Source organism: Sinocyclocheilus rhinocerous, unplaced genomic scaffold (assembly GCF_001515625.1).
Source record: "Sinocyclocheilus rhinocerous isolate Xijiao unplaced genomic scaffold, SAMN03320098_v1.1 scaffold352, whole genome shotgun sequence".
NCBI lineage: Eukaryota > Metazoa > Chordata > Actinopteri > Cypriniformes > Cyprinidae > Sinocyclocheilus > Sinocyclocheilus rhinocerous.
In genome coordinates, this window is record NW_015642448.1 from 1,215,328 (window position 1) to 1,229,370 (window position 14,043).

The following is a 14,043-nucleotide window of genomic DNA, read 5'->3' on the forward strand; positions in this document are numbered from 1 at the left end:
GTAACTTGATTTGTTTCAAATTGATTTCTGCCATTTTTTGTAAGTTTAAGTGTAGCAGCCAGATTCATGTTACCCCCAGTAATGCTTTCTGCTGCTCATTATATCAGCTCTGGCACTCTGATATAAGAGCCTGTCAGTCTAATGAGACTAATCGCCATGAAATTGAAGTTAAGAGTCAGTGAGAAGTGTCTTTAATTCAATAGTACAAATCCAAATATGATTAGATCTTGACAGAAATAGCTGAAATACATTACAATGGCTGGCTGATTGTAGTTATTTATCATTCCTGCTCTGTGAGTAAACAAAAAAGCTGTAAAATACAAGGGCAATGTCTCAAATTAAATAAAATCAGTTTCGACAGTACATGGAAAATGAATTACTGTTATTGGATTATGTCCAGTTTCCAGGACACACAGAGACAGCTTTCCTGTTTTCTGAACTGTCTTGATAAATTGTCATTTAACGTTGCATTTTGTTTTATTCATACACTGATATCAAATTTTCACAATATCTCTCTCTAATAACACCAAGCGGCAACCTTCCGGTCTCTCTCGTGAAACCAACACGGAAGAACACTGACAATCTTGTCACAATGGAATGTTTTCATTGCCACAATCGACATGCAGTCTGTGGGCGGGTTGTTCTGGCTTGTGTTTTGATAGTAAATCTTTGGATCTCCTCACAGAACAGGCACTCTGGCCCAGGGCAGCGTGACCCCTGACCTCTGACAATCACTAATCTAATACATCAGTCTGCCTCTGCCCATCGCAAGCTGTTACAAACTCATGACAGCACTGCTTAACCCTGATTAATTTACGCCAGTGTGTGCTCAACTAATACTTCTGTAATCAGATATACAAAAACCAACGAAAAACACAAAAACTCAAAAACTTTTAAGTGACCTCATTACAACCTGGCTTCTGAAATAAAATCCATCCTAAAGCAATAAACCAGATGCTTAAGGTTTCTTAAAGGAATAATCTGGGTTGAATACAAGTTAATTTCAATCAACCGCATTTGTGTTGATCTATACAAAAAATAATTCTGACCCTTTAATAAAAAAATAAATACATCGGGAATGTAAGGCTTTTAATTTTATAAAAGCACTTATATTAATTCTTCTGTTATAACTTGTTTGTTATTTGAACTGTAAAGCTTTTTTTTGTTGTCGTTGTTTTAGGGTTTTAGGTTTTATGGCAACAACTTGATATAGCTTTACGCAGAAAATTTTAGTAAGTAATTTTTCACACTAAAATAAACTAAAACCAAAAAAAAAAAAACATAAAAAGTGAGCATTTAGCATTTACAGATTTTCCAAAAACTTTTAAGTGACCTCATTACAACCTGGCTTCTGAAATAAAATCCATCCTAAAGCAATAAACCAGATGCTTAAGGTTTCTTAAAGGAATAATCTGGGTTGAATACAAGTTAATTTCAATCAACCGCATTTGTGTTGATCTATACAAAAAATAATTCTGACCCTTTAATAAAAAAATAAATACATCGGGAATGTAAGGCTTTTAATTTTATAAAAGCACTTATATTAATTCTTCTGTTATAACTTGTTTGTTATTTGAACTGTAAAGCTTTTTTTTGTTGTCGTTGTTTTAGGGTTTTAGGTTTTATGGCAACAACTTGATATAGCTTTACGCAGAAAATTTTAGTAAGTAATTTTTCACACTAAAATAAACTAAAACCAAAAAAAAAAAAACATAAAAAGTGAGCATTTAGCATTTACAGATTTTCCAAAAAAAAACACCAAACAGTTGATGGTAGCCATTGACTTTCATATTATGGGGGAAAAAAACAACAACTATGGAAGTCAATGGCTACCGTCAGTTGTTTGGTTATAAACATTCTTCAAAATATCTTCTTTTGTGCTCAACAGAAGAACAAAACTCATACCCGTTTGGAACAACTTGAGGGAGAGTAAATGTTCACAGAATTTTCTATATTATCTATATAGGTCAACCCCCCCAAAAAATTACTTGTGTTGAATAAATTAAACAAATAAAAGAGTAATTCTGTACACTTGTTACTTACCTGAAAACGTGTAATTTAAAAAAAATTCCAATTAAAAATACTCATTACTTTCAATTAATCTTAACTTGTAGTGAACCTTAGAAGGAATAGTTCAACACCCCCAAAAATGACAATTCTGTCATTATTTACTCACTCATGTGTTGAATAAATTCAATGAATCTTGTTATGTATACTTGTAAAATACTTGCAAAAAAATGCTAATTAATAATTAACTTGTTTACTTGTTAATTTTAAATGATTTGTAGTGAACCCAGAATATTCCTTAATATAAACATAATAATATAAATTGTCATTATTTAATTAACCTAGTGTTGAATAAATTATATAAATAGAAGAGTAGCTCTTGTTACTTATTTAAAACTTGTGAATTAAAATTCAAAATTAATTTGTTTACTCGTCACTTTTGAAAAAAAAAAAAAAAGGACTCTAATTATGGAATGCCTGTTTTTACTGTATCTATAAAGTGACAAATTCCCTCCCAAAAACCATCCAGTATAGGCAACAGGCACTGGTACTGCACCAGCACACAAAACCAATCAAATACAGACATGGTTTGCAGCTCGCAGTTCTTACATTGTCATCTTTCGGCAGCAGATAGAGTGTGCTGAGGACTCAACAGTTCATTAATAATGGAGCAGCAGGCATAGGTTCCACATCCCTCCACTGAAGTCCGTCCCAATGGAGATGCGGCGAGCACATCCTCCCTCTCACGTCTCAGGTACTCGCTCACAGGCCAAGGAATATGATTTGACGTAAAGAGAGCACATTTCAAAGAGATAAACAGAGCACAGGCTGGCAGCCCTGCTGTTTGGATCCTTTGGGCTGCTGGGAAACTAATGATCTGGGATCTGGGCTGCAAACACTAAGATTGTAGGTTCCTTTCCAAAGCAGGGGTTCTCCATCACCTGGAGACTTGTTCAGATGTTTTTCGCTTGTTATAGCACCACTGTGGCCTCTAGCAAGACATTTAACCTCATAATGCTCCTGAAGGAGTGGGCCTGCAAACAGTGCAAAGGTTTAAAAAGAAAATTAAGGTAAATGTCAAATAAGGCCAGAAATACTTTATACAAGTATGATAATTAAATCAATCAATCAATCGGAATAAATTCTATCAAATCAATAGTTTTAAATTCTAAGCATCACTACATTTTAAATGAGTCGGATATTAATTTGGGATCTTTTGAAGATTACATTTAACAGTGTTATTAACCCCTTAACTGTCACTCACATTTTTGAACATGGACATGAAAGTGCACGATCCAAACTTACATTTTTATAATTCATGAACGAATAAAATGGGCTTTCACAACTGTACATCCAATATCGACCAATGCTGCAGAATAAAAAATACTAATTTTTTATAATAATACTAATAAAACATTTTCTGAAGAAAGTATGACTGGTGCTTGCCATGGCATCAGGCAGTTGCTAGGGTATTCTCAGTGGTTGCTAAGCCATTGCTATATAGTTGCTATGGTGTTCTGGGTGGTTGATTGGCCAGTGTCCTGCAGATTTTAGCTCCAACCTTGATCAAACACACCTGAACCAGCTAATCAAGGTCTTAACGGTATACTAGAAACTTCCAGGAAGGTGTGTTGAGGCAAGTTGGAGCTAAACTCTGCAGGACACCGGTGTCCTGACATTTTATCCTACCCGTCAGATTTTCCTACCAGGGTTTATCACGCACGCGCACATCAATATTACGTCCATTTTCTCATGCTGAACAGCATTTAATATATCTGCATTACTGTAAGGGTAGGTTTAGGGTTGGGGTAGGTGTAGACGTTAATAAAACACAATCTAATAGGTAGAAAAAAATTATTTATTGTTGGTTTCCTGTAGCTGTATCCCTTCTAGCCACAACCGCGAATATAACACATAATTACTGTATTTGCATTACTGTAAGGGTAGGTTTAGGGTTGTGGTAGGTGTAGACGTTAATAAACCATAATTTTACAAAATCTGACAGGGTAGCACAAATCGACAGAACACCGGCCCTCCAGGACCCAGTTTGGAGACCCCTGCTCTAGGTTGTTCTGTGTGGTTGCTAGGTAGTTGCTGGGGTGTTATGGGTGGTTGCTAGGGTTTTCTGGGTATCAGCCACTGATCTATATAATGACCGTATATTATAGATCAGTGGTATCAGCCAATAACAGATAGTGACCCCCTGTTATACTCAGGTAGCTATATATATATATATATATATATACATTCTGACAGTTTGACTAACTTTAACTTGCTCTGCAAAATTGTCTCGAAACTGTTGCTCAATCACGACAGCAGCAGAATTGAAAGAGAATAGATTGTGCCAGACATATAGACCTTATGCGTCAGTGAAACAAGCGCTCAGCCATCTTCAGAATGTTGTCTTTGAACTTCCGGTTTTTATAGTTGCTCTGTGTATTCCTATGGCATCAATGTTGATGAGTAATTAGCTGATGAAGCGGATTTACTTATTGTAGCATTAACGAAAGTTATCATGTGCATTGTAATGTTTGAAGCAGATGTCGTAACAAATGTCAGTAAATGAATTCATAAGATCTCAGTGCATACGAAAAGAGGCGGAGCTACATAAGATCTATGATGCTAATCACTCTATAGCGCCTCTCATGGCACGTTGATAATGAACGCTGCGTTGAAAGTGACAGTTATGTACATTGTAACAGACTGGAAACAGACTTCACACATTGTGAATAATTGAGCGACGCAGCAGATGACACTTGGAGAACGTAAACGCTCAGCCCACCAGCTCTTCTCAACAGCAAGCGTTTGACCTCAGACCACTTTAATCTAATCGTGGTATGACACACTCGTCATCAATTTTGCACGAGTCTTTCTGTTAAGGATCTAGTTAAAGCATCACTCGCAATGGAATAGATGATGGGCGATAAGGGATCTGAAATGTATGCATTAACAAATAAAGGAAGACAGGGACAGGCGCTCAATGCTCAGCACGGACGTGGGCGAGAAAATAATGAGGCAGAACAAAGTGGAGAGTTCTGAAGCTCAATGGGACAGACTCCATTTTTGTTAGTCTCTCTCTCCAGCTGTCAGCTCCTACGTTGTCTCATGGGGTGGGGGGGTGTTGCCACGGTGACAGGAGGCCACATGTCTTAAGGGCCTCAATTTGGTCAAAGGACCCCATTGTTCTGGTGCTAAGCTGCCTTCACTGGGACTGTAGGATGGGGAGAGGGGTTTCCCTCCTTCACACGCCACAGAAAAAACACTTAGCACAATCATTTTAACCCCAACAGTGGCACACACGCAAACAACACTACATTATACGTGCTTAACGGCAGGAATTCAAGAGATCATGTCAACTAACAGGGTCAAAATGAGTACATAATAATGCATTATTTGATTAATCACTAAAATTCTGTCATCATTTACTCACCCTCATGTTGTTCCAAAGCTGTATGACTTTTTACTGTATAAAAAAGATATTTTGAAGAATGTTGGTAACCAAACAGTTTCTGGTAGCCACTTCCAAAGTATGGAAAAAATACCATTGAAGTCAATGGCTACCACCAACTGTTTGCTTACCAACATTCTTAAAAATATCTTCTTTTCTGTTCAGTCATACAGTTTTGGAACAACATGAGGGTGAGTAAATGATGACAGAATTTTCATTTTTGGGTGAACTATTGGGTGATAATAAATCAAACTCACGGTGTTATCACTACAAACTCAGATAAAGTGAATCTCGTTATTTGCAAACTTGGGGAAAAATAATATTCAGTGATCAAAACATGAATCCTGACAAAAAAGCTTTTTTCCCCCCCTAGTACTACATAAATGAAGGCAGAAAGTGTGAATGGCCTGTATGAGCATGTAAAGGCCTAACGTATTACTTCCACTAGATGGCAGTGTTATTACTACAATAAAACTAAAGAAAACCGTCTATCCAAAGTCGGTATAAACTGACATTTTAGGCCCTTCCAAATACCAATAATAAAAAAGAACAAAAAAACTTAAGCTGCATTGGGAGAAGAACAATTGGTCATAAGCCATTGACCAGGTACAGTACAAGTCCATGTTGAAATAATGCCTCTGGATCTCTGAAACTGAAATTGGAGACTGACTACAGGACATAAATATTTAAACGCTGTTGCAGTGCTATTTCTCCCATGGATACACCACAGCAGCACTGCTGAGGATTGATTCACATAAAACATAATGTGTGTGCTAGTAAACAAACACAGCTGAATGGAGACTGGTGCAGATGGCTGGAGTAATTATTTCCAGGTTGTTTATAAGTATTGACAGTTTTGTGGGACACTGAAATCATAGAGTAAATAAGTCATTCTTTTGAACTCCTATTGTGCTCCATTCACTCAAGACATTTCCCCTCTGCATTTTCTGTTAGCTTTAAACACAGTCGGCTCTTTTGCAGCACGAACTGCAATTACAGGTGAAATGCACAACTGTGAAGAGAGGCAGATTAAACTACTGAGTGAATTTCACTTGCATTTCAGAATGTTTAGGAGCGTCGCTTCCCTTCCAAAATGTTGAGTAATGACTGATTGGCTACAATTTTGGAGTATGTGAATGTAAATGTTATGAAACATGTCAAGAACATGTCTGGACCATATTTCACCTCCACAAAAAATAAATAAATAAAATATTTTATTGCAATTAAGAAATTAGATATTTAAATTACTTGTATAAATAAATAGCTGTGAAATATGTATACATGAAATTAACAACTGAACTGCAGTGCCAAGGCTGTTTTGTTTTTCAATTAGTTTTTAATGCATTAATTGCTGTTTTAATGGAAGTAATAACAGTTTATTAGTAATAAGAATAAATGAGGACAATAAAAGTTAAACTAGATGCATTATGGTAACCAGAATATGTGTTAAAATAAATGTCAAAATAAATGACAAAATTCATTGAAAAAAAGTATTTTCTATGCAAAATATATATTTTCTCCTGATGGGTTGAAATATGATCCAGGCATGTTTTCACAACATTCATCCATGTAATATTTAAAGCAGGTCCTATAACTTCTTGCCTAAATGCTGTATTACACGTGTGAATGACAAATAAGGCCAATGGAAAACAAGATTAAAGGTTTGGATGCAAATATTGTTTTGCACTACTGAATTGCGAAGTAGGCAAATTTAAAATAAAACAAAAACCACTGTCCAAGCAAACTGGGATTGCCATTTATGTAAAAGAATTTGAGATTACCACAGGAAAATCTCCTTCAACATCAATTCATTCACCCAACAGAAGATTTAATGAGTAGAAGTAATCTAACAATAACGTAATCTTCTTAAGAGCAGGTTTCATCCATAAACACTAAAATAGTATTTTAAAAAAAAGAAGTTTAAAACATTACATAAGAGAAAAGAATAGTATTTTGTCAAAAGTTCACTTGACAGCAATTGAACTGCTAATTGACACAAATGATTGAGGTCAGTTACTCTCCCAGGTTTGGTGTTAGTTCCACAGAGACCTGAGGGACGAATGGTTCAGACATGCCACTGAGTCTGCCGCGCGTCCTCCTCCGACTCGCTTTACTCAGCTCCGGAGAGGTGTGATCCACCCAGGCCAGGCCCACAGCCTGAAGGTCCACGCTCCTCCGGTTCCTCAGGCTGCGGCGCACAGAACCTCGACTCTTTGCCACAGGTTTCAGGATGTCGTCGATGTTGAAGTCAGCCTGCTGCCAGGGGGCCAAACTAGGCTCTGTAGGTCCAGCGTTGCTCTCTGTCGTATCATCAGTAATTTGCTCTGACTGACCACTCTCAACTACTTGCTCTACCACAACATTAAGCTTTCCAGGAGGACTTTTCAGTGCCTTTTGCACCAGTCCACGTTTTTTATTGCTTGGTGTCTTCTGCTCTAAGCTCTCAGTGTTCATAGAGTCTTCATTTGGTACCACACAACTTATTAAAGCCTCAATTTCTTTGTTCTCAGAGCACTCAGCCACATCATGCACAGGTCTATCAGGACTGTCTTGGTACACTGGGTTCAAACCTGCAGATTCAGTTGGCTTTTGGCTCTCAGTATCTTGTTTCCCAGTTTCACCGCCGGATTTATTAGTGGAGCTAATAGCTGGACTGCCAAGCTCCTTTCTTTTGGCTGCACCTGAGCTACGACGTTGGCGCACAGGCCTCCCAGAGTCACGATTGGCTTTGGAAGTCTTTGACCCCGAGCTTCCTTTTCCTGCAGGACCCCGAGTGCCAACTGGGGGTTCCAGACAAGTCACGCCCATATCTGATTGATTGTCAGTGGTGTCTGACACATTGGAGCTCAACGTCTGCTCGTTTTCATTGGTCCATGTACAGGCAGTATCCAGACTTACCATGGGACGAACTGTCTTGCTATGGGGAACGTTCAGAGTCTGAATGCAGTCTTGCTCTCCATCTGCATTGGAAGAGAGTAAAACTTTTACATCAGATTTTCAAAACACCATCATAATATAGTTCTGTGCTACTAACTCTAGATTGTAAAATGCATTCAGAATCTCAGTTTTAGAGACCTTAAAGGGTTGGCTCATTGAACAAAATTTTAATTTTGTTATCATTTATTTTACCCTCATGTTCTTCCATGCAACACAAATGGAGATATTTTGAAAGACTCTTTGCCATTTTCCATAAAATAAAAGCATTTAACACTGCTTTCAAGCTTCAAAAAGCACAATGAAACACCATTAAAGTAGTCAATGCAACGTGTGCTATACTCCAAGACGTCTGAGGCCACAAGATAGCTTTGTAGGAGAAATGGTCAGAAATTTTACTTGTTATTCACTGAAAACATTGCTATATACACTACTGTTCAAATACTTGGGGTAAGAGATTTTCTTTTTGAAAGAAATCTCTTATGCTCACTAAAGCTCTATTTATTTGATCAAAAAGACAGTAAAAATTGTAATATTGTGAAATATTATTACAACAGTTATAACCATTTTCTATTTTAATATACATTTTAAATGCAATTTATTCCTGTGATGCAAAGCTGAACCTTCCGCAGCCATTAGTCCAGTCTTCAGTGACACAAATGTTTGCTTAACAAACATTATTATCAGTGTTGAAAACTATTGTGCTGCTTAATATTTTTGTGAAAACTGTGATCATTTTTTCAGGATACTTTAATGAATAGAATAGTTTAATGAACAGCATTTATTTCAATTAGAAATCTTTTGTAAAAACATAAATGTCTTTACTGTTACTTTTGATCAATTTAATGCATACTTGCTGAATAAGAGTAATAATTTCTTTAAAAAAACAACAACAAAAAAAACAAAGACTGACATGCAAAACAGGTTATCTGCAGGATTTTAAGCTCAAATTTAAGACTTTAAGACCTTTTGTTAAGATCGGCACAAATAAAATTAATACCATATGAGCGGGGAAGGGAAGTGTCAATGGTTACATTAAACTGTAAAATGACTGTAAAAAGCACAATTTACAGTTCAGATACAGGTTTTCACAAAAACAAAAGGTTTTATAAAAGGACAAACTTCACATTTCAGGCTTTAAGTCATTCTTAAGAAAATGGATGAGTCAGATTAAGACTTTAAGACCTTTTGTTAAGATCGGCACAAATAAAATGAATACCATATGAGCGGGGTAGGGAAGTGTCAATGGTTACATTAAACTGTAAAATGACTATAAAAAGCACGATTTACAGTTCAGATACAGGTTTTCACAAAAACAAAAGGTTTTATAAAAGGACAAACTTCACATTTCAGGCTTTAAGTCATTCTTAAGAAAATGGATGAGTCAGAAGTATCAATTATATTAATTTAAACAATTATCATCAACCAATTATTAATTAAATAATATATAGGCTTCTTGAAATCATAATTAAGACTTTCTTGTACCATTTAAGACTTCTTATGGCCTTAAATTTGATACAACTAAATTTAAGACTTTAAGGACCCGTGGAAACCCTGCAAAAACAAAAGTGTTGAGCATCAATAATAACAAACCTGGCACAAGGCATCCTCATGGAGTATATTGAAAATGCTTTAACAGTGCCTTTTGGAGCTTAACAGCCCCTGGTCACAATATTCTTTCATTGTATGGCAAAGACCCATCTGAAACTGTTAAAAATACCCGCGTTCCACAGGAAAAAAAGTCATACCAAAGACATGAAGGTGAAAAGAGGATAACAACTAATATTTTTGTGTGAATGAACATCAGTCATACTCTGCAAAAGTAGGCCTTTACTGAACTTGAACCTGTGACAGTTTAAAACTGAATTTGTACGCTTTTACCACAACATCCAAATCATCTGATTTAGCTTAATCAGTCCATTCAGACTGGTTATCATGGCAGGCAGGTATTTATAAAAATAAATACTTCATAAGAAAGGGTGTTCAACATCTACTCCAAGCAAAATTTGAGCTTCAACTTTGTTTTTGTTTTGGCGGCCTTCAGGACCTTCATCAGACCACTTGATAAAAATTAATCACCAATTGGGGGAGTCATAAATGAAAGAATTGGACAATTGTACCTATTTGTTTTCCTGATTGGGCCGGTGTTGGTGTGCTGCTGAGACTTGTAGACACCGTCTCAAATATGGGGCTGAGAAAAGGGTTTTTTGAGGCATAGTCTCTTTTCCCATACAGAGAACGATCCACCTCCTTGTTGCCAAATCGTCTTTTTCCTCCTGTTTTCTGAAAGCGAGAAAACAAACTGCAGTGAGGAACATGGACAGAGTTTACACACAAATGTGCTCAAAGGCTCTTTAGATGGATGAAATCACACATCATGCTATTTATATACCAAATGATAAGTCCAAGTCACATTAGTGTTATTATTTCAGGCTCAGTGTCAGTTTGATGCCAGCGTTAATAATCAGAGCTTAAAAAGCTCCCGTTCACCAAAAAAACTCATCACATGTCAGCGTGACTTATAAAAGTATAAAGTATAAATCCATTTCTTAAGCTTCACACCTTCATCTTTCCTGAAGCAGAAGCTGCTGCTGTACGTGAGCTTCTCCTCTTCTCAGGCTCATTCTCCCCTGGTTGCTGAAACAGAAAAACAGAACAGAGCTGAATGACTGAAATTATATCTCTGTCAGCCTTTTGATGCTATTCAATATGAATCCTGAAAGCACACTGAAATCTGAGATTTCTAACCTAGAAAGAAAGTTTTAGGACTGTGTAAAATGTAAAAGATAAAAGTAAACTAAAGATGAAATATTATACTCATAATACAATTAGAAAAAAAAAAGAAAGAAAAAAAACGCACAAAAAAAAGTACATAAGGAAGAAGGATTACATATGTATCAATATACAAAAGTTTTTTTTGTACCAAATATTTTGAAACCTGTCACACAGGGTCTATCACAAACTCCTCTGAGAGATAAAAAGGTAATAGCGGAATTTGTACTTCGATTTAATCCATCAAAACAGTGATTTGCTGATATGAGACCTCACCTTTCTTTTCCTACTGCGAGAGTGAGTTGATTCAGTGCTGGGGTTGGATGAAAGTGTCTGTTCAGAGCTGGCAGAAGACTCCTGGTCAACCTCTACTGCTGACAAGGAAACATCAAGTCGGACATTATAAACGGACAAATATATATTTATTAACTAAATATTGACACACACTTGTTTCGAGATATATATATATATATATATATATATATATATATATATATATACATACACAAACAGCTAACAGAGTCTAACAGCTAAAGTAATCAAATCAGTTCAACAATACAGTTCTGCTCACGAGTTTACATTCTCCATGCAGAATCTCTAAGAAATGTATAATGATGATCATAAAAGTTGCATTTTGCTTTTTTAATTTAGCACTGCCTTGAGGAAGCTATTTGACTTTATGCACATTTACTTGCACTCCACAAGACAAAATAACTGAAATTACACATCTTGTTTATACGTTTACACACTTACTGCAAATTACATTTTCATAATCAACTAGAAGGTGGGTTGTATGAATAACTAGTTGCTCTTAATGAAGTCTTGAATACCTGATTTCTGCAGGTTTTATAAAGGTAAATTTAAGACTTTTTAAGAGTAAAGAAAACTAAAGTAAACTTAAACAAATTTTACACAATAGGACAATTTGTTCTCCAAATGTAAATGTCCAGGGAGCACGCAATGAGTTGTTGCAAAGAAATGTTGTTGTTTCAAGCATAAAATCACTTGATTTTGGTAAATATTTCAGAAAACAAGTCTTCTTATCTTCCTTTTGCATCTTAAGTAAATGTATCTTCTTGATTTAAGGATGTTTAGATATTTGTATCAGAAAACAAGATAAAAATAATAAGGAAGTCATTTTTTCATATTTTTAAATATTTTTTAGCAATGCATGCAATATTTAATGTCATGACTTTATGAATTATGAAGACTTTCTGTTCTGATTTAAAACCCTTTTAAGGCATTTTTTGGTGGAAGGGCTAATTAAGACTTTTTAAGACCCACAGAAACTCTGTGTGTAACAAAGTTGATATTGGGTCATGTCCACGAAACGAAACACTGATCAGACGCATTTCATGGCCTTTACATAAAACCAAAAAAGTGTTTTCAAAAGCGTACAAGGCCCAACAGAATGCAGGGGTTAAAGCAAAAAAAAAAAAAAAACCCTGAGCCTGAACTTTTTTCCGGGGGCCGGGTGGAACAGCACATGCAAAGCATGCAATGACTGTGGCAACTTTAACATTTGAAAGGATACTATGGCAAAGTTATTGCTTTCTTTATTCAAACTGATTTTTTAAATGAATATATGGTTGACCTGAAGAATGAAAGCTGTATCATACACTTAGAAAATTATGAGCTATATCACCGCTTATCGACACTAAGGGTGTGACAATACACTTGTAACTAACACTAACTAGGGCTGTGCAAAAAATCGAATGCGATTTTCATGCGCATCTCGTCAGTAAAGCCGCTTCTGGTGATTAGTGGTAAATTTCCAGCACGTGCTTTCAGATGGAGAGGCATTTACTACACAGAGCCGTAGTTCACTGACAAGCTACACAAAATCGTGTTCAAAATCGGCAATGAATCGCCTGCGATTTTGAATGCGATTTTGTGTATGCGCATTCATTTCATGTGCACTGATGAGATGCGCATGAAAATCGCATTCGATTTTTTGCACAGCCCTACCTGAAGAGACAAAGGGTATTTTCAGAACTGAACACAAAAGAAGATTTTTTGAGGAATGTTGGTAACCAAACAGTTTCTGCTAGCCATTAAGTGCATTTTGCCCCGCATGCTATAGAAGTCAATGGCTACTGTCAATCGGCAACTGTTTGGTTACCAACAGTCTTCAAAATATCTTTTTTTTCCTTCAACAAAAGGAAGAAATTCATATATTGTAACAACTTGAGGGTGAGTAAATGATGGCAAAAATGTCATTTTTTGGTGAACTATCCCTTTAAATCCCTGTTTTGGAACAAAGCAGATGATCTACAGTACAAGTGTGAAAATGTTAATTGTTTAAAATGTCATTTGGTACAATGTTGCATTTTCGTTCTGGTTCGCTTTCACAAGACGACGTTCCAAAGCTTAACAAAATAGTATGCAAGTCACATGTAAGTAAAACTGTCCTCTCATTGGTCAAAGCACACTTGTTTAGGTTCTGGGATTCTGTTCATTGCGTCAATCATCAAGATGGATTTACAAGTTAGCTCCGTGGGCTTAATGTGGCTTTTTCTGTCATTACACACACTTTCAAAAACATATATATGACCCTGGACCACAAAACCAGTCATAAGGGTCAATTTTTCTGAACGAATAAGCTTTCCATTGATGTATGCTTTGTTAGGATAGGACAATATTTGGCCGAGATACAACTATTTTAAAATCTGGACGTTGTCCAAATGAAGTTCTTAGCAATGCATATTACTAATCAAAAATTACGTTTTGATATATTTACAGTAGGAAATTTACAAAATATCTTCATGGAACATGATCTTTACTTAATGTCCTAATGATTTTTGGCATAAAAGAAAAATCAATAATTTTGACCCATACAATGTATTTTTGGCTATTGCTACAAATATACCCCAGCGACTTAA

The 14,043-nt window shown here is 36.0% G+C and overlaps 1 protein-coding gene across 2 annotated transcripts in view; it reads right to left on the minus strand.

Moving 5' to 3' along the window:
- Positions 1–6,981: 6,981 nt before the first annotated feature.
- The window catches only part of cdca2 (cell division cycle associated 2), a 17,767-nt gene continuing 10,705 nt past the window's right edge, over positions 6,982–14,043 (minus strand). The window contains exons 10-13 of one of the 2 annotated variants that reach the window (XM_016572807.1): positions 11,438–11,532; positions 10,952–11,026; positions 10,510–10,672; positions 6,982–8,415 (exon numbers count right to left, since the gene is read on the minus strand). In XM_016572807.1, coding sequence (XP_016428293.1) covers positions 7,469–8,415; positions 10,510–10,672; positions 10,952–11,026; positions 11,438–11,532 — 1,280 coding nt within the window. In that variant the 3' untranslated portion in view covers positions 6,982–7,468. Of the gene's footprint in view, positions 8,416–10,509; positions 10,673–10,951; positions 11,027–11,437; positions 11,536–14,043 lie in introns of both variants that reach the window. The other variant, XM_016572806.1, reaches the window with a different exon arrangement.